The sequence below is a fragment of the Neopelma chrysocephalum genome, unplaced genomic scaffold (assembly GCF_003984885.1).
Source record: "Neopelma chrysocephalum unplaced genomic scaffold, ASM398488v2 Primary Assembly neopelma1_23, whole genome shotgun sequence".
NCBI classification, from domain to species: Eukaryota; Metazoa; Chordata; class Aves; order Passeriformes; family Pipridae; genus Neopelma; species Neopelma chrysocephalum.
This window is the reverse complement of record NW_020897691.1, coordinates 7,346,231-7,374,079: the sequence shown is the minus strand read 5'-3', so window position 1 is coordinate 7,374,079 and position 27,849 is coordinate 7,346,231. Positions and strand designations below refer to the sequence as shown.

The window sequence follows — 27,849 nt, the reverse complement described above, 5'->3', positions numbered from 1 at the left end:
AAATATGGCCAGCATTAAATATCAACTGATTTTAGAAGACAAGAGCAGACAGTATTCAGAGGAGTTTTATCAGTACTATTCTTTCTCTCTTGACTCCACTCCCCTATCTGACAACATTTCAAAGGAGCAGTTCTCAGATGTTTTTTGAGTAACTTTAACACAGCTCACTTATATCAAGATGCAAACCATTCTTGGTGAGCAGACTCTGGTCTTTAACTGTTTGTCCGTTGTTTCTCCACATATTTCTCTGTCAAAGTATCCATCCTAATTACTTCATCTTGGATCTCTCAGATACAGAAGTAGGCCCACATAAACTGAACAGAAATCTTTATGCTTGCTCAGATTAAAAAAAAAAAGCACATCAGACATCACAACGTGAATGTCCTTAACTCATTCACTGATTTCTGGCAGCCTTTATCCTGTCATCCACATCTATAATTAAGACTTGAATCACCAATGAGGGAAGCTAATGGCATCATTCCCAGGGACCACAGTGGCTTTCAAATTCAGCCATTCTATAGATCTATCTAATTCTGATGCGGTTCTCATCCTGCTCCATATAAACAAACCTCATTACAAGCTCATGATGCTAATTTTTTTTTTTTGTGGCAATGGTATCTATTGTTCATTAGCTTGTCCTTTTAAATACTTTTTTAAACCTCATTTCCCTTTAGCATGTCCCTCAGTATTATTCAAACACCTGAAACCATGGTAAAATACAGCCATGGAGCTACTTTCTCTTCGTGAATCTTTTCCTTGTGATTTTTTTTAATTAAGCTGGGAACTGTTCACAGCACAGTTCAGATATAAGTCAAAAGTCAAAGGCTGGTTGGGTTTTTTTTTTCCCTTTTCAAGCATATGTGTGTGTGTCAGTAATATTTATTTACTACTTCAGCTGTTCCTGACAAGATAGGGGCAATTGGTATTTTGAATTGACCGTGTTAAACCTAGGAATGCTACAAAATTGCATAAAGTTTATGCAGCTCCTCTCTTAATAATATGTAAAGCCTTACTGTGACGAATGTATCTTTTCAAATCTTTAACTGCATCTTGCATCTCTATCTGAGCTTGTTCAGCTCACTACACGTGCGTGGAACACACCTTTCCAGGAAACACCCAGTAATCTGAATTTGCTTGAATGCCTTTTAAAACTATTCAGCAATTTCAAGTTCTTTTTCCTCCCTCAGTGTCCTCACCCCTCCCAGCACTGTTTCAACACGTGCATGAAAAACAGAAAAAGGAAAATCATAAAAGCTCACCCCTACATTTCATCTGAATAAAATCCAGCTGGTGAATTGACTGCAGTAAAGGTTCGCTATCCAGAGTCAAGTCAAACTCAGCAGACACTTTTGGCTCCAAGGCTCCTTTGACCCACTGTTCCTGAGATACCTGAACACGCTTGATTAAAGCATCCGAAATCTGAAAGAAAGTATCATGTTTATAGTGAAATGGCAGATGCACGCATTAAAAGTGACAGAATGCCTGTGAGATACAGCACAAAGGACACAGGAATGAGACAGCACAACAGATGAGATGGGATCTGATTGTTTTGGGATGAGGTCCATTTATATTGCATCCTTTCATGTTGTCTTTTCAAAACAAATCTCATCTTAGGGTAGGAAAGTAAAAACTGTATTTATAAAGCCTGGAAAGATTACGTTGTGTGTCATGCCTTCCAATGCCACATATACTTCTGTACTCTTTTCTCTGATCTGCAGTCTATTTATGCTCTCCTGTTTAAAAAGAAGTTGCACAAAGAGAGACTTAGAGTCTCTCCATTCAGCACAGATGATTCAGTGGAGGAAACCTAAAGGAATAAAAAAAATCAAATGGTAAGAACGGTGTATATTACTCGCAGTGGGAGTTCTAAATTGTCAGATAGGGTTTCGAAGAATAGTATGGATTTTCTGCCATTACGTCAAAAGAAAATTTCATTTTTAAAGCTTTGCTCTAGCTCAGCCCACAGACAATTAGGCCAAAAGTCAGACTAAAATGATCATAACAAATTCTTCTGGAAGTGAAACCCTGGTTTCTGTGGAAATCAATGAATTTAACTGTCCTTGAGTTCATTAAAGCTGCCATTTGGATATCTGGAGACCCACCAGTGAGGTTCCTGTAAGTTACAGGGAGTAGAATTTTCTTCTGGATATGTCAGAGAGAGTTTTTCTTTATTGCAGGAATTCAGACACTTTTCCTCATTACTCTTATTGGAAGACACTCCTGTCTGAGCCCCCACATCCACAACTCCTAATCAGTCTGTGCAGTAAGTGGAGGAGCATCCCATAGCCTTCCTACAACCTTGGAGTCACTGGGATGCTGAATCCCTTGGCTGTGTCTCAATGTCCTGACTGCAGGAGTAGTTGTTCAAAGTAAAGCAGCCCGTCAGTGTTTGCTGGTTGTCTTGAAAACATCATTAGATAAATCAGGAAAAGGTAAGAACAAAAGTATTTATATTATAAAAGAATGCAAAGAATGAAGCCACAAAGGTTATAGAAAAAGTAAGCTGAAATGAAAATGAAGCATGTATCTAGCCAGCACACAGGTAAAATCTAAAGGTTTCATTTGTCCAGTAGTATCCAACCAGCAGACTGCTAAAATCTGTGTAACCTTGAGATTAATATACACCACACATTCCCCTCTCTTGCTTGAGACCAGACATGACAGTAACAATCAATCTGGAGTGCTAATAGGTTTAAGTTGGCTAATTCTCATCCTGTTTTTTAGGAATGCTCTGACAGTCCCCTAACAGTCATGCATTCACATGTACAGGGTGCCTTGTTCAGCTGACAGCCATGCACAGGTCATTTTGTTTGATGTGCCTTTCTTCGTAGCCAACTAATAAGGCAACAAAACTAATAGGGCAAAATAAAATAATTAATAAAAAATAATAGAATTAATAAGAAAAATAATTTATGGATAATAGAACTATTATGTTTTGCCTCATAAACAGGCACTTTCACTGCTTGCACCTAAGAAACAATATCCTGTAAACTAAGGCAGCTAGGCCATATTTTGCAAAGAAGGGGTTACCTGGATCCTCCAGCTTCAAGACAGGCCTTGCAGCCCTGCGAGGTACAACAATCCCAGTAAAGCACAGCTACATGCAAGCCCTTCAGGCTGGATTTCCTCACAGAGGACGTGTTGAAAGGACTCTCACATGGGAAGGTAAAAGGGAGAAGTACAAAGGGCAAATACTACTCTGCTGAGTCACAGACCTCTCTGAATTGATCAGGGAGCTCTGTGTTGCATTTCTTGCATGAATAAAATAATATTCTGCAGAAAGCTATCATTGACTACATAGCATCTTTATTGCAGCCCAGAAGGAAGGACTGGCAAGAGGAAAGACATCAGCAGTCAGGGAAGTGCTGTGACTGCTCGGTCAGAGTGCAGCTGTTAAAGCCATCTCTTTGCTGGGACATTCATGCACCAAGATCCCTGAGCTTTCAGACAGTACTATCAGGACTTAAGGTGAACCTGTCTTGGAGGTGGAAGAGGCTAATAAGCAAAGCCACACATTTTTAGATTTAGCTTTAATGTATTTTCTTTTCTTTTTTTTCCCCCAGGACATTGGAAAGAAAAATACCTGTAAAAACCCAGAGGGATCATTTTCTTTGATAACTTCTAGGCAGTACTCCATAAGCCCTGTTGACTGGCGTAGCTTCAGTGTACAGTGATTTATCTGGTCCCAAACAACCTGGAAAACAAGCATCGGTACAGTTCTGATGAGTGCCTCAGCTTGCAGTGAATTGTATAAAATTATTTCAGAATAGACAACGAATGGAAGAGTGTGTTAAAGCTATGCTTAATTTAGCTGCCATATGGCCATTGCCTTATCTCCATCAGCTTCACTCACTCTGTATGGTAAATACCGATAATTAGCTTGGCAAAATGTTGTGCACGGGGAATCTCAATTTTCAGAGCAGATTAATTGCTCAAAGATCAGGCTTGCTCAGGGCAGAAAGAGCACAGAACATGTTTCTGCATCTGCAGTGTTCACATTTCCAATCACACTTTCAATAAAATCTAAGCTTTTAAAAAATCTTTCACTTAAAAGACAAACTGCATGAGTGGTTTCTTGTAGATTATACTCTACCATTTTCTTCACAATTCACCTTTGTTCCTGCTCTGCTTGAGAATGCCCTGCTGGAATTAAGAAATAAAAAAAACTGCATCTAATTTTTCCAGATTTTGGACTTGATTCTGCTGCCACATGGCTGTAGACTAGGCCTAATAGCTGTTCTGTTGGACAGCTTGTGACAGCAATAAACTGCAGGATTTGCTGTGTTGTCAGTAGTATGTCCTAAGTGTTGGTTCTTATCAAGCAACTTAAATGCTGATCTCAGTAGATTTTAGTAGTTGCTATGTTAGATATTTCACATCAATTTTTCCTTTTGTCTTAGATGCTTTTAATGTGACTGGCACTACAGTACCTCAAAATCACATATGCAGTTCAACATTTCAAGAAATGTGCCTATTTAAATATTTCTTGGCTGCCATTTTGTTCAACCATTTTAGATTTCTTTTCCCCACGTCCCTTTACTATATTTTTTAATATCTTTTGAGTGGCTCATGGATTTGTGGAGGTGGTTTGCCTGAATTTAAAGATATGAAGAGCCATCAAAATCACATTTTACTTGGGCAGAAAGTCCCAGAATCCAAACGACACACAAGTTTCACTGATAAGCACCTCTCAAAAGATAGCCGAAACCCATTAGATAAATAAAGACTGATGGCCTGATTCACCAAACTGCTGAAGGATATGTTTTGTTTTAAGCATGTAAGCACAGTTCTACTAAACTGCTGAACTGCAACCTGTTTAAAGATTTTAGGATTTGGTCGCTAGGAAATTTCATGATGTAAAGGGTTGGGGACTTGACAAACTGCACCAAGTATCATCAGCTGTGCTGAGCTGATGAGAGGAGTGCTCACCTTCAGCTTGTGCTCACGTTCTTTGGTCACCTTTGTGAGCAATTTTGCCTTTTGTCGTGTTAACGCATCAACCAAGGCATCACACTGAGCAACAAGACAGGCTTCGTAATCCAGCCCGTTTTCCTAGAAGAAGGTGAGAGTTATACTCATCAAAGAAAGCATATTTTACAGAGCTTAAGATATTGCTCATTCTTACCTGTTTTTTGATTCAGAAAATATTTCCTTTCAAGACCCTCAGCTTTTTTTTTTGCCTTTCTGATTTCGTTACAGCTGTACCAGCAATAGCTGCATGCTATAAAATGAAACAGTAAGACACTATACCACAAATGGGCTTATTTAAAACCTTGATTTACTGGCACTTTCTGGACAACAGATGTAGTACAACATAATGTAAGAGCTAAATGTAACATACACAGTGCATATATATACATAAGAGGATTCTGCTCTGTTTTGTTTTAATTATCCCACTGTAGCAACTTTGAAATCACTGGCTCTACACCACACCAATTAGAACGGAATTATGGACCAGAATCTGGCTTATTACAAGGAAATTAGTGAGATACAAAGCTCTGAGGTTCGTGTATTGCTTCACGCACTTTTTTAAAAAATAGCTAGCACTCAGCAGTGGAGCCCCGTATTTGATTAAAAAAAAAAAAAAAAGACAGGTTTTTATTCACACTGTGGTAAAATACTTCGCTAGGCAGAGGGCAGCATGTGAGGTACCCAACACTGAGCTTTTAGTAGGGTCTGGGTACGACTTAGTTTTACATAAATCCCTGGAACTGCTGTAGTACCCATTCAAAAGAAGGTTCTCCCTCATGTGCTCTGTTCATGAGACTAGAAGGAAAAAGCTTTCAAGCTCCTCTTCCGAGGAGATGTTTAGCTGTACTATTAGCTTCCCTCCCAAATACACAAATTTAAAAAGAAAAAAACATCATTAAATGTGAGAAGATTTTAAATGTCCTGAAGGAGAGGCACCTCTTTGGTAAATCATCATACTCCCCTAACTCATTTCTAATTCTTAGCTCTTTTGTTTTTCTCTTCGATTCATTTCCTTTGTCTTCTTTCATTTGAGTTCAAAATTTTCAGCACTGTACTCTCTTCCCTCACTGGGATCCATGCATCCTATTCTCCAGCTGAGGGATGCAGGGTCAGTGCTCCCCAAGAGGGCCCCGGCGCAATCCTAGACCTGCCAGCAAGATGGGGCGTGGTGGTGGGGAGACACCAGACAGCTCAGTGATTGCTCACAGGTTTGTCTCAGACTCTTCCTGTTTGCCTCTCTCCCTCCTCGGCTTATATCACACCAGACTCCCCGTTAAGCCCATTTCCATCCTTGGAAAGAGCTACTTTTGAAGTGCTGGTTTGTGTGCAGAGCCTGAATCAGTCAGTGGCTGTAGCGCATCATTTCTCTCCTCATTTTCAGTTCACGCATCAAAGGGGGTGTTTGGCGATATGCCTCCTTTAAGTGAGAAAGTATGAAATTGTTATAGCAGATGGGAAAATGCAAAAATCAGATCATGACAGCAACAAGGAGGAGCAAGGAAGCAACAGGAGCAATGAGGATCAGGCAGTATCTGAAAAGAAGAGACCAAGAGATATGAAAATGACCTCAGAAAAGAGAAATGAAGAAAAAAAGAGGGGGAAACAACAGATTTGCAAAGCAGGGGAAAAAAAAGGAGATTATGAATTTGCAAACTGCCCCAAGCAATATAGCAATAATAAAAGCACAGCTCCTGGTAGCTCTGGCAAACTCGGAGAGGAGATAAAGTGCGTGGATGGCTGTCTGGCCTGCTGTGCATTGAGACAGGATAATAAAATGCACATATTGCTCACTCCTTTGTGTAAACATACTTTTTAAAGACATTTTGCTGAGGGGTAAATGTCTATATGTGTGTGTGGCAATCATTATAAGACTTCTACTAGAATACATGATTCTGAGTATAAATCTATGCCCAAATGCTACATGTCTTGCCCCCCCAAATAACCTGTTTTTTTGGTCCAAATCAAAAGGCACAGATCAGCTCATGACATAATCTAAGCGCTTTCCCCTTGAAGAGTGTATCTGTACCAAACCTGCCTACCAGGAACATTCCCTAGTATGTGCTATCCTCAAATGATGCTTGAACATCGCATGAGAAGAGTGCAATTTGTCACGGAAGAAAACCATTTCAGGGACCTCCTTAAGGGTTAAAGTGTGTGGGTGATCATCTTGGACCTGTGCCCCGGCCTTGTTTTACTTAGGAATACATATGTAGCTGATTAGTCTTGCTGTTTTGGTTTGCCGAAATTTGATGTCCTCACTCAGACTCAGGATGGAGATTGGCTCAGTATGTGAGGGTCAGATTCGGCTTTGCGCCCAGACTTGACAGGGTGATTGCTGGATACAATTTCCTCTTCTGAGCTCTCCTCTAGCATTTTAAGCAATGAGCAGCATCAAATAAATGGCTTGGTTTTTGATCCCATTGTAGCAGCTCCCTTATGCAGAGCAATTTGGCAGTGATTTTATTGAAACACATTAAAGGATTTTACAGCATAGTTGTAAATAGTCATAATAGGCCACTTTTAGGTTTCAAAAGGGGAAAAATACATTTTTAATGGAGCTAGGTGACTCAAGAAAAGATTTCTAGAGGCTACTGTTTTGGATGAGTTATGCCATCCTAAAATAGCTGTTCATATCTATAGGAAGAACTGCTCTCTAGAGGTGCCTGTCTTTCTTCTTGGACAGCGAAAGAAGTCTAAATAATTAGACTAGCTGACCTACCTAACCTTTAAATCTGTAAGTCAGCTGACAGAAACCTCACACTGTAGCCAAAATATAGAACGTTACATGTGCCAGTCAGTGGCTTTGCACTGGTTTCTTTCAGTTAGTTGTCCTTATTTTTTGCCCGTTTCTCAGTCTTGGTTTGTTCCCTGCCCCACGAGGGCATGGAAGACTATGAGGGTGGGTAGTTATGCTGCCCTGACCAACCAGAGAGCTTAGACAGCATTTGTGGTACGAAGTCAACATCTAGAGTTTTAAGTAGAATATTTTCATAATTAAATTATAAACGAAATACAGATTTTTGAACTACTGCTTTTATGGTTTTCTGCTGCTAACAAGCACAGGATTTGTTGACGAAAGATGAGCAAGCAGCAGAGTGGGCTATCAAAGAGCAAATGACATATATACCATCACTGTACAGCACTGCTGCAGCAAAAAACAATTGTCCCCTCCTGGGTGCTGTGTGCGTCCTCAGATTACTGTGGCACATTTTCAGGCACAGTCTGCAGAGTGAGAAAGACCTTAAGGATCACCTGACCTCCAGCACTGATGAGTCTAAATTTGGTTGAAGTAGGGACTTGTTTCATCTTGGGTTTGTAACCTCAATTACTGCACTCACCATGAGCCCTTTTCTGACTATTAAATCTGGACCATTACAGGCATGAAAGTATCTTATGCTTCAATAAATGACCACATTGATTTAGCAGCAGTTACTTTTTTTTTTTGGAGTAGAATATTCCTGTATTTCTGAGTATGTATAGGGAATTCCTACAAATACTCTAATAAACAAGTTGACTGGATTTTGTCCAGAAATGAGGACATTTTTAGAAAATGTAAGATGAAAATCTAGTAGTAAATTTTGAATGTGTTAAAATGAAAACTTATCCTAAATGCCTAAAAGCAACTGCAGTCAGGAAGGAGCCCAGAAGCACAACCAATCGATTCAATACTAATCAACACAGCTCAGATGTCCAGTATTGAGTATCAGCTTCTTGCAATAAACAGCCAACAATCTAGAAGCTAAGAGGGGTTTGCAGGCATTCTTTGATGAATAATTGTGCTTAGCAAATCCTATCAAGAAAGGTTAGATGATTCCAGGAAAGATAAGAATAGCACAGGAGACAAAGTCATCAAATAAATTATTTACTCAGTTCTATTGATTACCATATTATCAAAACAGATAATATTCTACAGTTACCTGGATCTGCTGCAATAAATTTTTCAGCTGAACCAAAAATTCTTTAGCTTCCTTTGCTTTATCTGAAACACCATTTAAAGCCTGAGAGAGCTGTGCCTGCAAAGAAAAAAAAGGAGGGGAAAGAAGAAAAAGTTAGCAATAAAATGCAAATGTGTTTCTTACTAATCCTTGGATTTGATGATTAATAATGTGCTAAAAGTCTTACTTGTCGGTGCATGTATTCTTCACACACAAAGGGTTTGTGCTAGGAAAGAACAGTTAAAATTTTTATTGCAATAAGATTTAATAAGGGTGAAATATGCATATGGGGGCAGTCAAGTATTGTGTCTGCACATTCCACTTTATTGCAGTGATTAGGTAAGTCAAAATACCTTTTAATAAAACAGCTACCCACATGTATAAGCAGATAACAGTCTTACACTTACAGCGTAGCATCTGTCATGCTGAAAAATCCCCAAGTGCTTTCCAAAATGGCACTTTTTTTCCATCAAAGTCTGCAATCTTTACAAATCTGGTAGAACTTACCAAACCTGAGATACACTAGGATTTCAAAGACAAATCTGCTGTCTCAGACTTCACAGTAAAGTCTCTTTGGGGTTCCAGTTTTCCATGCTCCAACTCAACAAATGAGTGAATGTTTCTGGAAAAGTTGGAAAAAACCCTTCCTCTAACTTTTGACTGGTGAGATATACGAAACATGTCTTTTTTAAGTCCTTACCGAAGACCTAATCTTCCCATTCCTCAGCTGACACCTGAGATCTCTAAGCTGAACCAGAGGCTTGTTGATGGACTTTGAGGACGGGAAGGAAACAGCAGTTCTGCCCCCAGCAGACACAACAGACACAGAATCGACATGGTCTGGATCCAGGAGCAGCTTTGTTGGAAGCCTGGATGGTATTACAGAAACTATATTGCTCTGCTTGTGCTCCAACATTACTTCTCCATGCAGATAGGCCCATTACTTGATTAGGATGGTCACCTCACAAACAGTGACACAGACAAGGCAGAGATGTTAAATTTTTCTTTGCTTTGGTCTTCAACACTGATGATGGGTTCTGGGGCCCCAGTGACCTGAGTTGGAGGACCATGACTGTGAAAATGATAAACTCCCAGTCAACACCAAACTTGTGCAGGATTTGCTGCAACAGCTGGATTCCAGTAAGTCTATGAGGCCTGATAGGATTCATCCAAGTGTACTCAGAGATGGCTAATGTCATTGAGAGACCTCTCTCAATTATTTTTGAACAGTCTTGGGAATCAGGAGAGGTCCCAGTCGACTGGAAACTGGCAAACATTGTCCCAGTTTTCAAGAAGGGCAAGAAGGATGAACCTGGAAACTATAGGCCTGTTAGTCTCACTTCAGTGCCTGGTAAAATTACAGAGATTATTCTGGGAGTTATTGAAAAATGCCTGAAGGACAAGGCAGCCATCAGTCACAGGCAGCATGGCTTCACAAGGGGAAAGTTCTGCTTCTCAAACTTGATTTCTTTTTATGACAAAGTTACCCACCTAGTTGATCAAGGGAAGCCAGTTGATGTAATCTTTTTGGATTTCAGTAAAGCTTTTAATACTGCCTCTCACAGGATCCTTCTGGATAAACAGTCCAGCACACAGGTAGATAAACATGTCATGTGTTGAGTGAGTAAATGGCTCACAGGTCAGGCACAAAGGTAAAAGGGATTATCTGTTCTAGGACCAATGCTTTTCAATATCTTCAAAAATGACCTGGATGCAGGACTCAAAGTTATACTAATTATGTCTGCTGACAACACCAAATTAGGAGGAGCTGTTGACTTCCTTGAAGGCAGAGAGGCCCTGGACAGAGACCTAGACAAATTATAGGGCTGGGCAAACACCAGCAACATGAAGTTTAACAGGGGTAAGTGCTGGATCCGCACCTGGGATGGGACAACCCTGGGTTTACATAAGACTGGGGAACTAGAGTCTGGAGAGCAGCCCCACAGAAAGGGACCTGGGGGTCCTGGTTGATGGCAACTTGAACATGAATCAGCAGTGCCCTGGCAGCCAGGAGGGCCAACCGTGTCCTAGGGGGCACCAGGCAAAACATTGCCAGCCAGTCCAGGGAGGGGATTGTCCCACTCTTCTCTGTGCTGGTGTGGGCTCACATCAAGTTCTGTGTGCAGTTTTGGGTGCCACAATATGAGAAGGATATAAAGCTTCTAAAGGAGCATCTAAAGGAGACTACAAAGATGATGAAGTAGCTAGAGGGGAAGCCATATGAGGAGCAGTTGAGGTCACTTGCTTTGTTTCAGCACAGAAAAAGAGGAGACTGAGGGGAGATCTCATTGCAGTCTACAACTTCCTCACAAGGGGAAGTGGAGGGGCAGACCCTGATCTCTTCTCTGTAGTGACCAGTGACAGGACTGGAAGTCAGGTCTAAAGTTGTGTCAGAAGAGGTTTAGGTTGGATATTAGAAGAAGGTTCTTCACCTGGTTAAGTGGTTAAGCACTGGAACAGGTTACCAACAGAAGTGGTCACAGCACCAAGCCTGACACGGCACACTTCTTCAGGCTGCCAAAGTTTTGAGTTTACCTCCCACCTGAATGTCACCCGAGAGTTCAGGAAGCATTTAGACAATGCCCTCGGGCACATGGTGTGACTCTTGGGTATGGTCCTGTGCAGAGCCAGGAGCTGGACTTGATGATCCTTGTGGGTCCCTTCCGCTCCCTTATGGGTCTATGATTCTATAATGCAGTGACTGAACAGATCCCATCATGAGTGTCCTGTAGGTTAGACACTCTCTGTGGATTTACCCTTCAGGCAGACCTGGCAACTACCAGATTGCCAATGTCTAGTTAATTATCCTTACCAAATGTATATGGTAATCAACATCAAGAAATGGAAGGGAAAGTATCTTTGCTAACATCAGGCTTTCAGAAAGTTGATATCTCTTGTTTCTTGGAACCAGAGCGTGCCTTGAGACAGAGCCTTGTATGTAGGATAGTACAAAGGTTATGAGCCTCCAGGAAGCTGAACCTGGTTGAAAGTCAGTAAGTCACCACTCATTCTCTGCTTCCCTCTTGCTCCTGGAGGGACGTAAATTCCTCCATCCCTGAAAAAGGCACAGCACACTTCTTCACTCTGCCAAAGTTTTGAGTGTACCTCCCACCTGAATGACACCTAAATGTCTCCTACTCATTCTCTCCTTGTGCTTGCTTATTCACACAGGACAGCAAAGAGCAGACCCTGGCAACTTCACAGCCCAGCCCCAAGGCAGGTAGCCTTCAGCAGGCAGAAGCACTGCCTAACTCCACACACCTCTGCAGGAAGTGGATAGAAACCCTGATTGGGAGCTATGACTGAGCTATAGAGAAAGAAGGCAACCTAGAGATTTTTTTCCTCATATTCACAAACTTTTTCCTTTTAGCCCAGTTGCAGGTATTCCATTAGTGATAAATTTTAAACTAAAATATGCTTTATGAAATTAATTTGTGACAATGTAAAGGGAAGACATATTACTGTGTATGTTTCTCCATATTTGAATATTTACTATTTTCCTGGACAAATTCTTGTCAATGCACAAAAATTTAAAATGACAATGTTTGACATTGGCACTACTTGAGGTCCAAGGAGCAAATTCCAGGTCCTTGAAAGAGACCCTATTTTCTGCTAGACCAGACAATCAGGACTTCAGGTCAGGTCTCCATGGGCTGATCATGCTTGCCCAGCCTTTGAAGCCCAGCCTTTTTTGTCATCCATTCTGCTTCACCCACAAGGCACACTGAACCTTTGGTTTGTCAACCTGACGCAGAATCAGGTGGAAACAGCATATGACCAAGTGGCTGGGGTAGAAGAAAGAAAGAAATAGGTGGCAAAAGCATGTTATGCTATGCCATGGACTGTTGATGCCTAAAGGAGCTGAGGAAAAAAACCTCCAGAGCAATTTAATTAGAGGTGAGATAAGAAAAGGATTTAATCGTGCCTCCAAGGCACATAGGTTACAAAACACGCGCACCCCTTCTGCCTCAGATGTTACAATTTTATAATACTGTCTAACCAATCCCAGGTTTTACCACCCTCTGGCTTTTGCCCTGGTCCATCCCCGATCCCCCCCTGGGGAATTGGGGCTGGGGTCTTTTCAAGACCACCTACTTCATCACTTGGTCTTCCTCGGAGCACAAAGGGCACATGGTTACCCAGTTCTTGACTGTACTCTGCAGTTCAGGCTAGGGTACAAGTGTTCTCAAACAGAAGAGGCCTATCTTAAAGAGAAGTCTAAATATTCTAATTGATATGAAGGGGTAGTTGATATGGGGAGCATGGAACGGGGTAAAAGGGTTGGGATATGTGTGTAGTTACTATGCTAAGGGTAAGGGTAGAGGAAGAAATGCTGCTGCTTCTAAAATCTACTTCTGCTATATAACTACTTATAAAACTTATAAAAAAATAGAAAAATCAAAAAGCTAAAAGGACCTTAAGGCATCACTGTCCTGACCAAATTGTCCCAGGAAGGCAAAGGCTCCTTTCTTTCAAATCAAAACCAATGGTTGGTCCTGACAAAAGTAAAATTTCTACTTTTCCAACATCTGCCCTAGCTCTCCAATCATCTCAAAGTCCATTTCACCAGACAAGAAGAGGTAAAAGCTGTGTGTGGGCATCACAGCAGCCATAGAAAACCACCACACACCAATTGTAACTAGCATATGTACCCATAATTAGCACAAGCACTCCTGGCTCCCGGCACACTCTCATTGCAAAGAGCTGCAACAGAAACTGAGCCGTGTCATTGCTCAAAGGGCTCATAAGCGAATTGATCTGTTCATTAAAAACTGTTGTTGCATTAACGCAACTGCCGCATGAAGCCGAGAAGACCAGATTTCCATTTGTGAAACCCACTTAGAGATAATAGCCTTGTTTTTCCAAGCATTTGTAAAAGATACCTTACAAAGCAGTGGAATTTAGTCATACCCTTCCCATTAAAATCAAATGGAGCTACATGACTAAGCCCTCAGTAAACCAACCAAGGCATAAAAAATGCCCTGTACAGCCAGAACAGTCTTTCATACTGCAGGAATATTTATTGGAAACCAAACTGAGATGTTACAAGCTCCATTGACTGTGACAATTAATAACTCCTGACAAATGGTACTCTACCTGGAGTTATCTTTACTTTAATACCTGGTCTTGCAACCAATCATGTGGGGGCTGGAGACAGATATCAAGTTTCTATTTCCGTTAATTACAGGAACACAGAGATCACAAGGGTAAGTAATTAAACCCAGATGGGCACAGAAGACCGATGCTTCCTTTGATGTCAGAAAATGAACCAGATAATGCCCACGTCCTTTTTCAACCAAACAGTTCATGCTCATTTAACTTGCTTTCCCTCCATCTCTCTTTAGCAGCAGATTAACTATTGATTAGATAAGCTTCTCCTGATGCTGAATTCTCATAAAGCTTACATGATTTTGGGAACACAACTCTTTAGGCCAGGAAATAAAAGCAAGCATTTGGACTCCAACACTTGCCTGCTACCCTGCTACCCAGCTGTGGCTGTTTCAACATTTCAGTATATACATATATTTAACCATTTAGAATGGGCAGAGCTAAAATGTGTCCCTCATAGTTCCTCATATTGATAGGTCAAAAGTCCTACCTAAATGTTATAACAGTGTCACTGTTCTTGCTATAAAGACATGAAAGGACTTAACTGCAGCAGAAGACTTAGAGTTTTACTTAATAACCTTGAACTGTTGATCAAGATGCACTTTTCATGCAAGTGAGTATAATAGAGTCCAGCTAAGTCAGGGGATTTTCATGGATTTATGCCATTGGGGCCCTGTTGTTATTTTACACCCATTTTACTTTCTCTGTGGGAGAAGTTACATAGAGCAGCATAGTGGGGAACCTGCACCAATAACAGGGGCCAACCAGTCTAGTATAGCTTTTGTGTCAGCAGTACAGCTGAGGATAAATGCACACTTCATTGCATAGTCCACAGCACATTGTGGACAAGGTTATACACTCTGTAATTTGCCACTAGATTGCTATATAAGGCCAAGACAAAGGAGGAGTCAAACAGTTTGAACAAAGAGCTAATACATGGAAAGCTTATTTGGCTAAGAACGAACCTTCCAGCTACCTCTAACAGCTATGCCTGGAGCATCTAGAGAGAACACATAAAACTTAAATTACATTTGGCGTACCACTCAATGTAAGTAATTTATGGTTTGGCCAAAGTAACTGAAGGTAATAAACTTGTAGAAATTGCTGTATCAGAGAACTCTTTGCAAGCAGAAATATCTAATTCCAAAGCAATTTATCTGAATGATTGTGAGCTGATGATTTAAGCTGTCTACCTATATGGTTCCATTATACTTATTTTCTGTCAAGCACATTGTTCTGGCAAAAATAATACTCATAAGAGTACAGTTTTAGAGTCCCCAGAATAATTAATTTTGGGGAGGGGGGTTGTTGTTTGTTTTTTTTTTCCGGGATTTTGACATTGATTGAATCTGTAAATCAGGAAAAAAATCATAATCTGTGATACCTTAGTCACAGAAAAAATGCAGTAAAAATACAAGCCACAAGGCTGTTGTTCATTCTTTAGATAATATTTTGCAGTAGGAAAGAAAGAAAATTACTGATTCCGAACTATGATTACACAGGAGTTTATCACACTGTTCAAAAAGACATCAGACAGTTTTAACTTAAGGTAGAAAATAACACAGCACAAGCTGATCTCTCACACTCTCCAAAACATCAGCCACATTTGAACAGTGAACTCAGACCTCACTCATTAAAACAATTCTGCTCAGAAGTGGATTCTGCCATTGGCATATGACTAGCAACTGTGAATTTTTAATCTGCTCCTTCTGAGCCAAGAGAACTTCTCTGCACAAGTACTCATCATGTTAGGGAGCAGATGGCTGAGACCTTGGCAGAGCATTCAAACTGAAACAACTACAGACGAAGTTTGTCTTTCTTCTTGGATGGACAAACAATGTAGAACACCCCTAGTGGCATCTTTTTTGAATCTTAAAATTGAAAGTCAATTTTTTGCTTTGCAAATATCTTAGTCTGGCTTGTGCTCAACCACTCCATGGCTGAGGGATGATGAGACCAGTCTTGATTTTGACCTCTCCTACAGTGCCTGAAAGGGTCTCTCTGTGCTTCCTTTACTGCTAACTGCAAACAGAGAGCGAGAAGAAGGGAATCCTATAGCCAGCAGAGCTCTTTGGACACCTGTGGTAGAAGTGCCTTACCCCCAGTACAGAGGGAAGCTCCAAAGGACTGCTTCCAGCTCTCAGATATTTAAGTCCACTCTGTACATTCATATGTATTAAGTAATCATTTTTCCAGGGTCTACTGTTCTTAGAAAGAAAGAGCTAACTTCACACTTTCAACTTCTAAAGTCATGTCTTGGTCTTCATTCAAATCGTTGAAAAGTCTTATTTTTAGCAAGGATAGCATGGCCAAGTGGCCCAGCAGCTCTACCAGACCTTGGCCAACCCCATGTGTGGAAAAGCGGACAGCTCTGACATCTTCCCAGAGGGATCCAGGGAGGGGTAAGGAGCAGAGAATTAAGAGAAAGTTTTACTTGTCCACAGTCTTCATCCATTCTACAATTCCTTATTCATCTTTTTGTCATGAAAGTCTCTCAAGCCATTACTCCTGGCTTTTTTGGGAACCGAGTGGGAGGAGACCTCTTTGAGACCCAGGGGAAACATGGTGTCCATGATTCTCTGTATCATACTTTCTTGTCTAAAATATTTGGGTGGCTCTGGGCTACTCTCCCTCATTGACGTGTGGTTGTGGCAGCTTGCACTGAGTTCTGGGTGAAAGGAGGGTGGTGAAAGGAAGGAACAACTATCCCATCTCCTCACAAGCAGCTGCTGCCGCTGTGAGAGGATGGGAAGGCTGAGGACAGGATGGCCAAGAACCCTGCAAAAGGCAAACAAGTTAGTGAGATGGACTTGCTAATCCCAGGCCTGGTTGAGCCTAAGATTTTCTGACTAAGGTGAGGCCAACATGGCAGGGAATCTGTGGGTTTTCTAACTCTGAGCAGGGGCTGCGGGGTCACCGGGAAGTTGGGAAGGACCAGAGACCTAAGAGCACCAGGCCAAAGGGAGAAAAGTCTGGGAGGATGATGGACACGAAGTACCTCATGTCCTACAAACCCCAGTGTGTTGTTGGGGCACTGGAATGAACAAACCCCAGTGCTGAGCATCACCCCAGCTCTGGGCATCACCCAGGTCCTCCTGGCCCTCCGGGGGGACTCACCTTGTGCTGCTTCCACATGGCTCCCAGGGCCTTCACGTCGTGCTTACTGTGCTTGCCCTCCTCCAGGCACTGGTAGCAGACGGGGCTGCGGCAGCTCACGCAGTACATGCTGTAGTTCTCCAGGTCATGCTCGGCGCACGTCGGCAGCTTGCGGCCGCCGCCCGCCCCCTTCCCGCCGCCGCCGTCCCCTCCGCCGCCGGGGGCGCCGGGGTGTGCGGGCGGCGGGGCCAGGCGGTGCTTGGCGAAGGGCCCGCGGGCCGGGTGGCAGCGGAGCTGGCAGGCTGCGCAGTACAGCACCTCGCACTGCTCGCACAGCACGGCGGCCGGCTCGGGCGGGCTGCGGTCGCACAGCTGGCACTTGGCGGCGGCGGCGGCGGCGGCGCGGCCCTGCTGGTAGCGCTGCACGATCGCCTCTAGCAGCCGATTGCGCTGGAAGCCGCGGAGCCCGCGGTGGTCCAAGGATGCGCTCCGGTGGCACTGCGGGCAGGTGAGGGAGGAGCTGGCGGGGCCGGCGCCCCGCGGAGCCGCCGCGGACCCCGGGGGCGCGGGCACCAGCGGCAGCACCCGCACGCCGTTGGGGGACTTCAGGCTGGGGGTGTAAGAGCCGTAGCCACTGTCGGTCTCGCTGTGCAGGCTCAGCTTGTCCGCATGGTCCCCGCCGCCGCCCGCCGCGCACTCCGAGTCCAGGCAGGCAGCGGAGCCCGCGGCCACCCCCGGCCCCGCTCCCGGCGCGGCTGCGGCAGCCGGCGGCGCGGGGCCCCGCGGGTGGACCAGGGGCGGCAAGTGCTGCTCGCTCTCCGGGGTCTGCACGGCGATGGTGCGGGCGCAGGGCAGGCAGACATTGTGCGAGCAGGGCAGGATGATGGGCTCCCGGAACAGTGAGCCGCACACCGGGCACTTCAGCTCCTCTTCCATGGCCGCGGCGCGGCTTTGTGCGCGGGCTCCTCAGGCGGGCGGCGCGGGGTCGCCGCCGGTTCCCCCCATCCCCCGGCGCCCCCTTCGCCTCCTACCTCCACTCCGGACGCCGGGCGAGGCCGGGAGGGCTCCGGCCGCCGCTCCCGCGCCGCGCGGTTCAGCACCCTCCGGGCAGAGACAGCTCCGCACCGCCCGGCCGGGAACGGGAATGGGGCCGGGGGAGCCGCCCGGCTGCTGGAGGCTGCTCGGGGCCAGGGAAAGCCTCCCCGCCGGCCGTAGCTCGGGCAGGGAGAGCGGTGGGACTGTTTTAACGTTGGTGGCATAGAGTAATAATATATGGGGAAGAGAGGCGGGGGGTGGAGGGAGGGCAGGAGTAGGAAGGGGCGGGAAGAACCCTTTCCAGCAAATAAAGTGGTCGCTCTCTCTGCGGCTGGGGACGGCGAAAACAATTTTTAAAGGATCTCTACACAGCGATGTCTTCATATCTTTAAATAAAGCTATTGTTTGGGTAGCGGATTGAACGCAGGCGGGGTTTCGTTATCCCTAGTAGCCCTTTCCTCCCCGAAAAAGGAGGACGCTCGCCAACAAACTAAACGCGTGCCTCTCCTTCGTAGAGCACTCACCACGGTGGAGCACAACCAAGATGCACAAAATGTCAGGCATTGACAGAGGGAGGGATGAAAAAGGGGTTAAAAGGGAAGCGCGAACCCCGGCTACGAACGCCGTGGCTGGCAGGGGCGGCAGAGTGCAGCGAGCGGGGGACGTGCCGCATCGCCCCAGCGCCCAGCCCTGTGAGCCCAACAGGAATCTGCTGCGAAGATAAATCAGGGATGACAGCTGAGAGTTTATGAACTGAAAATAATCATCCTTGGAAGAAAGAAACCAGCAGTGGGAAATCCCCCATCTGTTTTGTTTACTCTACATACGCTTAGCGTGGATGTAGCAGTGGTTTATTTTCATAGTGAAGAGATTATATGTAAGAGTGATTTCTCTGCTTTACTACCATTATTATTGTTGTTCATCTAGCTTGTTTAAAAGCCACTATTGTATTAACTTCAGTTCAATAAATAGATCCTAATTTTTCATTTGTTTTAAAATGCAAACTGGTCGTTACAGAGCAGCTATTTAAAAAAACGCAGAACTAACTGCTGTCAAATGAAAAGAAAAAAAAAAGAGGAAAAGAGAAAACCTATTAAAGCCATTGCATCTGATCATAATGTTTCTTAGTAAATGACAAGTTTTTTTGTGACACTGGTTAGGAAAAGATTTTCTAGTTTCAGATTTTGCTTTTACTAGATTATTAAAACTGTTGATGCACAGAAAATGAGGAATGGGGTCAGAGAGTAGGAATATATTAAAGTTTCATTTTTTTTCTTTCTTTCCTCTCTGCAGTTCCTTTTTGTATCTTGCCTTGCTGCTCTTATGACAAGCTGAGGGGGGAAAGAGTCCTGAGGGGTTTAAAGCTTTGTAGTTCCACATTTTGAGGTGAAAAGCAGCAGGTTTGGCCTCTGGCACATAAAAGAAACAGTCCTGACCCACATAAACCTGCCTGTCTTCTGGTTTCTTTTTCTTTTATGTGACCTCTGTGCTGAGATTGAGAGTTTATAGACTGACTGTGTATTTGGGCTACCTCCAGCCAGAAACGTCAGCAGTGCAAGAAATGTTCTGAAACACCATTGATTTCACAGCTACCTTATGCTACTACATAGTAAGAAAAATACGTGGGTGAAATGCTGTTGTCTTCATAGTCGCTGTTCTCTGCTCTACCATCTGTCAGCAGTGAAAGCAGATGCATTCTGAAGATTTCTTGCAGACCTATAGGGGAATCCAAGTCACAAATTTCAAGTTTATGTTGGAAGCCATTATGCTAAAGTTTATTAGGAAGGCATGGTAGCTTTTTCATGGACTTTTTCCTTCTTTCTTTACCTGTCCTGTATGTTAAGGAGACAGTGATCATAGTGTGCAAAATGGTAGCATCGGGTTTGAGACATCTGAGCAAAAGTGGACATATCAGACAGGTAAGTTGTGGAAATGTAAAAGTATGAACACCAACTCGACCAATTCCAATTTACAGCTGCTTTTTAGCTGGGGCTTGCAACTTCCAGAGTTCTAATACACTGAATTTTTAATATTTCCATTTTGAATGCTACTCTAGAGTTCATGTAAAATCCTAGAATTGTGGGAAATTGACATGGGAACTGGCAAGAAAGAAACTTTTCAGAAGTACAACCATTCTCTTTCAAACTCAACTTTTCTTCTCCTCTCCACAAACTTGATTTGGCCTGAGAGCATATCACTATAATAGATGACATTTGAAATGGATATAAAAAAATGATTTGGTCTTGTCTGTCCTGTAGTATGACATTTACTTCAGTCAGGGTCTTTTTTCACTTACTGAGTGAGTTTATGTCCAGGACAGTTGAGGCTTTGAGAGCAGGGAGAGCTGCATGGTATGGTACCCCTGTTTACCTGTCCTACTGATAACAGAACACCTCTTGTTTCCAAGGATTTGCAGAATTTCAGCGCAGAAACCTTCATCCCCATGGCATCAGAGACTGCTGCTGGAACTAACACCTACTGTAACAACACTCAATGCTCTGATAGGTTTAGGTTGCAGAGTACAGATTCTTCTCCTTATGACAAATATTTATCTATATAAACCTAAGTGCCTCTGCTGATGGAATTGAACAGTCATCACTGTCATCCTTACTACTCCAGAGGCCAGAATGGAAATTGGTCTAAGAGTTGAAAAATGTCATTGAGCTTGAGCAGATTGACCTTGGACGCCCTTGCTCTTGCCAAGGAACAGATCCCACGGAGTTGATTCCACTAATTTTAATGGAACTATTCATAAAGCACTGTTCACTCTGAGCCTGATAGAATAGGGCCTTTACTATGTTTTGTAATCAAGGCATTTTTATAATGGCCACATTATAAAATCCCTATAATTTTTCATCTTTTTATGTTCAAGTGAGACTTTAATCTGTTAGTGCTGTAGCAGTGTATGGATAACCTAGAAACCCTATACTGGCAGTCCTGGCTTTGAACTTTACTTTTATACTTCAGCACCACTACTATCATCCCCTTAAACTATTTGCCCTTCGTAAGAACTTATTAGCATCTTTTATATCCCCCCAATGGGAAAAAAAAAATCATAAGCTTTATTTGTAAATTTGGATTTTAAAAAAAAGATAAGGCAAGTTGTGGTATAACCCCTGAGTAAGGAGAGATTTGATTTATCTTTTTGCCTCTCTTGCTTTATTGCTTATGCCTTCTCATTCTGTTTGTTGTTACTTTTCCAGTTGTTTTCCCATTCCTTTACTTATATTTTTTTATATTTTATATTGCCCTCCAGTTAGTTTTCCCTCTTTCTTTTCTCATTTTTTTCCTTCAATAGCTGTCCACCAAGGTCACTTCACTGTGTTCAGTTTTCTTCTTTTACCACCACTGTTTATCCATGGGGAATCTTTTGACTCCAGTATTCCAGCATCCCTTCCGCTAACAGGCATCACTCCAAGCACACATCCTCTCATTTGAAGAGTAAAAGAGGGAAAAAAGGGATTTTATCTCCAGGTTCTTATTCCAATGCAAAAAGGAGAACAGAGAGATAGTTCACAAGAGCAGAGAAGATAAAGTGCATGTGTGCTAATGCCAGCAGCCTGTGTGGCAATATGAGCTGGAAAGTCTTGCTGCCTTGTTATGAGTGCATGGTGCTCAATTATCAGCAGAGGATGCCCTCAGTAACCACTGTGGACAACACAGTTGCACTTACTAGTCATCTCTGAGTTTTAGGCTGGAGTACTAACCAGTGGTAGTACACACACCCCACACACCTTGTCATTGCTCTTATGAATATTAAACAACACAGCTCACTGTAATCTCTCCTGTCTACTTATTCTTCGTCATATTCTTTACCCAGGCTCTTCTTCTCAACATTACAAGCTCTGGTTGATGCTGGCATTGCATGTTCTGTTTGAGGGGTGATGAGTTAAAGAGGCATGGGAGGGTAGGCTTCCACTGTGGCTTAGAGGAAAAGCTGATGTATATGGTCCATGTGTCAGGGAAGCTTTGGAAATGGTAGCTACCTGCTACCTCTTTCCCTTATCTCCTTGGTTTTGTAAATTTGCATTAGGTATATTATGTAGGTGTAATATTTTTGTGGGTTTGGTTTGGGGTTTGGTTTTTTTTGGGGGGGGAGGGTTGGTTTGTTTGGTTTTGGGTGTTTTTTTGTTTGTTTAGGTTTTTTGGTTTTTTTTGGTTGGTTGGTTGGTTTGTGTTTTTTTGAGCATGCATTCAAGTAGCCATTATATTATTTAGGGTTTTCAAATGTTTGCACATTGATCTGTTCATGAAAGGAAGGATGGCAAAGCTTGGCAACAGCCCAGAAGTCTGCCACAGAAGCATGGCTGCTGATAAAAAGCTTATCTGTTGGCTAGCAGAAGACTCTATCTGTAATAGAAATGCAGCTACATAATGAATTTTCTCCGTCAGAGGAGTAAATCTGCCATAAAAATATAAGTCACAACAGAGGACAATCCCATACAATGGAATCTTATTCAGAATGTCTGCTGAGTATATGCTTGTTAAGATGGTTAAATGGCAAAAAATGGTGCTTGATCCTAAACATTGCTTAACAAATACTCACACTTCTAAATCTATTTCAGCCATCTAAGAATGAAATTAGATACAAAGGAAAATACTGCTTTAAACACTGGTGTGTTGACACAGACAAATTTCAGTAAGAGGTCAGTTTCAACACTTCTTAACAAATCTGTATTGAAAAGAAAGCACAAAGAAAGCACAAAAGGCACTACCCTACAATTAGGAGTCTCGAAAAATAAGATCTCATATTTCTGTGGTGTTGTAAAAATACCTCAGCCTGCAAGCCTTTGGAATTACTTCAGGGACATCTTGGCTTTCCTGCTGTGCCTGGAGTCCTCTCTTTCTCGTTGTTTCTGTGCAGGGGAGTGTGGTACTTTTCCTTCAATGCTACCATTCAGCTTGCAAGCAGCATCCTAAAGGGTGCTTGCTCTTTTGAGAGAGGACAACAGCGCTGGACCCTGAGCAGCTGCATGTGAGAGACAGCAGGAAATTGTGCCCTGCTTTGGACCCATTTCAGAGCACAACACGGTTAAAATCTTCACATACGATTGTTATAGAGAGCTCGTGTCGCATTTGCTGCCTTTTTTTAAAGTAAGCGTGTAAACTTCTCACAGACATTATTTGGTTTCAATGGCATTATGGCAGAGAGTGGGTTATGGATCCTCAATTGTTCCCTGTGTTCCCTCTCTTGAGGAGAGAGGGTTGTAGGAGGCTGTTCAGAGGATGGACTTAGAGTCTGTTTCAACCCTCTGAACTTGTCCCGACATGGTTCCCTCCTCCCTCAGCTATCCCTATGGTCATCCTATTCATACCTGTAAAGAAAAGTTTATCTGGCTTTTTAAGAAACTAGTCAGGGATTATACTCGTCCAAGTATTCTCTTTTGGTAAGAAGGCTGGAAGGAGGTAGGAAAAAGCAATGGCATCCTAAGCATTGTGGAGTGGGAGGGAATAGAGAAGAGGGGCAAACATCCCAACAAAACCAAACAAGAAATAGGTAATCTTAACATTGAAGTGCCAGTGTTTCCTAAGAGCACAGGAAGGGTTGAAAGAAAACATATTTGGAAGAGAATCTAGACTGGGTTAGGCACTTGTATGTACAACTGTAAAGTGGAGGTAATTTGCCACCATGTGGCAATCTCTTCACATGTAAAGAAAATCCTTACATAAAGGGGGTAGTGAATTTTTGTCCCTGAAAGGGTGGGCAGTATTCTGTGAACAGGGCTAGAGAACTGATCCATGTGTGACTCACTAAGAAAGGTCTCTTATGAAGAACAGAGGCCCAAATAGCTTTTCTACAGCTTTACTATACATAAGAAAAGACATAAAGTGCTATTGTTTAGCAAGAGGAAATTTCCCTGAGCCATGAAGGATCTATAGATACCATAACAGATGTACTTTACTTTTCTATTCTGCAAGTATCTCAAGATCAGAACCTCTCACATCCAGAAATGATGCCCTGAGTATGTATTTGAAAGACCAGGAGACCTGTGAAACCTGCTTTGACTGTGCTGGGACAAAATTTACATAGAGTTCTAGGGGGTTTGACCAAAGCCTCCTCTATGTATTGGAATGTTACTCAGTAGCATTGAAAATAAAGAAACTTGGAAGCTGTACAGAGAAATGAGTGTAGGAGCCAAGAGAAATGTGGGAGATTATAACTGTGAGTGGGGCCAGATTGACAGGTTGCAGAAACAGAGGCTGCCTTGAGCTTCCCTTTCTCTCTTCAGATTGGTTTCTGATAAGTAAACAAGAACTCCCACATTGATATGCACCAGATAATCAAGACAGGATAGGCCTCTTATGTGCATGGGGACTTTTGTCCTGCCAACTGGTGATGAGATGAGCACTGTAATCCAGCATAAATCTGTGTCACCCCTGTAAAGAAGGTTCTTTCTGACACCACTCCCAGCTGCCCATTCTCATCGCCTCTTCTGCACTTACAGTAGCTTTCACACAGCTACAGGCATTAATCCAGCCCAGCACAATCAGCTTTCAGCATCAGTGTCTTGATTCAGAAGTATCCATGTCTACACAAGGACAGAAGTTTGAAGGAATGGCCCCTTGTAGCACCACTGAGAATTTGTACAAGATCCAAAAAGCGATGTCTGTGGCCTGACACATCAGCATCAGTCAAGTGGGGAGGCAAATCCACCAGATGCCAAGTTTATATACCTTTTTTCATCAACACATCTTACCTACCCGAGATTTATGTGTCCTTCTCTTCAACAGCTCATTGAGCTGCCCAGTAGGAGGGAGAAAATAGACGTCAGCCAAATCAATCGCACTTGCACCAGCAATGTATCCTATTGCTTCATTTAGCATTACATTTTCTGATTTGAAAAACAACTTAGTTCTGCTTTTGTCCTCTCTTTCCCTTTGCTACATTCTCCTTTCATCTATGACAGCATCATTTCATATTCTTACATAAGTAGTGAGATTCTGCTTCCTTCTTCCTTACGTTGCTTCCCCTCGCTATTCTTCACTCTCTCCTTGATGCAGAGAAACTCCCTTTCTCTTTCACCCTCTCCTCCTGACACTCATCGCAGCCTTTCTGCCCTTCTCCCCCAGCTTGTCTCAGAGATAGAGGCCTCTGTCTTCCAATGCTCTGTTCGTTTCCCACCTCACACTGAGACCAGCCCTGGGTTTACCTTTGTCTCCCACACGGACAAGAGGGAAGCGGTCTGGAGAACGTGAATCCTACCAAAGAGGTGGGATTTATCCCATCGGTCCTCTGTACTGGCTATGGCAAGAAACTCTCATTCAAGAGAAGGAAGATTTTCCTGTCTATCCCTCGGACACAAAGGATTGTCCTTTTCCTGCCCTCACTGTAGAAGGACCAGCCTGCCATGCTGACTATGATGTTTTCTTTTTCACGTCACTGGGATACAACAGGCAGAGGATCCTCACTGGGGAGAACCCCTTACATAAGACATTATTCAGCAGTGTGCATTGCCAAATGCCAGCCCAAAACAGAAGCATAGAAGAGAGGTTTGCATAAAGCAGCATCACTTGATTCCTGTGTATCTCCAGCACTCTGGGTCATCGTGGGATGTAGGAAGCTGTCACTTTAGCCTACTGAGAAATACTCATGTAGAAGAAATGCAAGGCCCTCTCTGATCCAGAATCAGAAGGTACGAAGAGAACTATGAATCCCACAGGACACACCAGACAATCTGGTCCATCAGAGTCTAATTCTTACCTGTGCCAGATTTTGCACCATTGTACCACTGATTTCAATTGCTTCAGCTAGTTTTTCACCATAGCCTGAACATAACAGGAAGCATGCATAGAATCAAATATATACTCTGGTTAGTTCCTCTTTATGCTTCTGCTATCATCCTGCAGGAATGGTTAATCCACTTTCAGGCCTCCTGTTCATTCCTTGAGCTTTGTCATTTCCCAGTACACATCACATGGGAAACCAGAATTCCATAAATTCCACTTCTCAAAAAAACCCCCCAACCATTACCAGTCTGATTTCTGTTTTCTTCTTATGCTTGCTGTGATACCCATCCAGATAAACAAAATGGCAATATTTGTGAAGCACCCAATCTACTGCATGCACATTTAAAGCCAAATCTGTCAGCACATTACTCCAGCTACAGAGAGATTAGTCAGAATCTCCCTCCTCAACTTTTCCCTCCGAAGTCTCTTGCTGGGCTCTTGCCTCCTCTGAGTTGATTTCACTTTTAATTTTATATTTCCATCAATAGCAGAGGAGTCAAACAGCTGAAGGGGACAGATAAGGGACTTAGCCCACTACAACCACCATCCAACTCCAAATTGGATTGACTGGCTGAGTGCCCCCAAATCCTCCGTGGATACGCAATTTAACGGAAAGAAAAAACTCCGCACACAAAGGAAAATATGCAGAAAATAATAAGACCACTTTATGAAACATAACAGTTTCAGCAATGTGGATATGATTATATCCTTAATTCAAATGAAATGTAATATCCATGCTCTTATGTTACCCAAGGAAAAAAGAACCCTAGCTGATTATTTAATTTGTCCTTTTACTAAATGATTTAATTTTTAGCAAGTCATTACTCGAGGAAGAACATTAAAAATGGCCATACCACATCTGGTCTACCTTATCTTTGACAGTTGTCAGTAATGGATACAGAGGGAAGACTACAAAATAGGAGTGCAACAAAACAGATGAGGAAAAAGTTGCTAAGGAGAATTTGAGGAAGATGAAAAAGAGGTTAAGGTGGGTGGAGGAGCTAAAATAATTCCCTTAGTTGTGTAGACAGTTGTATATTTGTGTGAGGCTTTACTCCCATGGATGAGCGCCCATGGATTTCTAGAGAGGTAGCTCCAAGCAGGATCAGTGCTCACACAGGGCAGCGCTCTGGGTTGTGCATGAGTGCTCCCTTACCTGATGGTAGCGATGGAGATCAGCTTTCCTGCCTGCACGCACAGGCAGAGCAGCAGGGATTTGGCAAGCCATTAATTTTTAATTTGCTTTTCCTTTTAACTTGAGATATTGTCTCTAAGATTCAACCAGTTTTAACTGCAAGTCAAAATTGCGTATCATCAAAGTATGCGTTGGTATCTTCTGTAATTGTTCAGTTAATGGGAAAATTAAGATTATAATAGTCCTACCAAATTCCTTTGTCCCAAACCAGGAAGATCTCTGTCCTAGTAGTATGCTGTGAGGTCCTCATCTCTCTCTCTCACTTTAAATTATTCCATTTGGCTTCACTACTTGCCATCCCTTGATCTCCTAATAGGATGTTGACCCCCTGATCACTTTCTAGGAGCTCCGTTTGAAACCTAACCTTTCCAGATTGCCAAACTTCCATTTGTTTCTCATTTCCCTTCCTCTGTGCCATCAGTCTCATCAGTTCCTTTCTATCTCTTGAGCTTTCCACTTTCTTTCATTATTTTTCTGCTAGGAAATTTAGCCTATTCACTGCTCAACCACCACAGTAGCTGCTGAGTAACAAAAAATCAGTGGACTGTTGCATCGTTTGCAGTGGCTCATTTAGCAGTACCAGAAATGTTTTGTACAAGAAGAGCACCATGACTTCTATTTGTTCCTAATATTTGGAATATCTCCAGTTTGAACACTGCTGGGTTGGATTTATTTTTTTCTGATTTAGTAAAACTGAGCCTCCATTTGTGATCTGCGCACAGCACAGGTCCACAAGTAAGAGATGGAGGGTGGGATTTATTCCACCTGGAGAGCGTGGCT

General features: G+C 42.9%; 1 protein-coding gene across 4 annotated transcripts in view; it reads right to left on the bottom strand.

Annotated features, from left to right (window-relative positions):
• Positions 1-18,379, bottom strand: part of TRIM67 (tripartite motif containing 67) — a 46,782-nt gene extending 28,403 nt beyond the window's left edge. For 3 of the 4 annotated variants that reach the window (XR_003534663.1, XM_027685825.1, XM_027685850.1), the window contains exons 1-5: positions 17,133-18,379; positions 8,889-8,984; positions 4,930-5,052; positions 3,584-3,694; positions 1,266-1,419 (exon numbers count right to left, since the gene is read on the bottom strand). Coding sequence is in view for 3 of the 4 variants with exons in the window: in XM_027685825.1 (XP_027541626.1) it covers positions 1,266-1,419; positions 3,584-3,694; positions 4,930-5,052; positions 8,889-8,984; positions 17,133-18,047 (1,399 nt within the window). In the remaining variant the exon portion in view is untranslated. Of the gene's footprint in view, positions 1-1,259; positions 1,420-3,583; positions 3,695-4,929; positions 5,053-8,888; positions 8,985-17,132 lie in introns of all 4 variants that reach the window. The other variant, XM_027685841.1, reaches the window with a different exon arrangement.
• Positions 18,380-27,849: the final 9,470 nt, after the last annotated feature.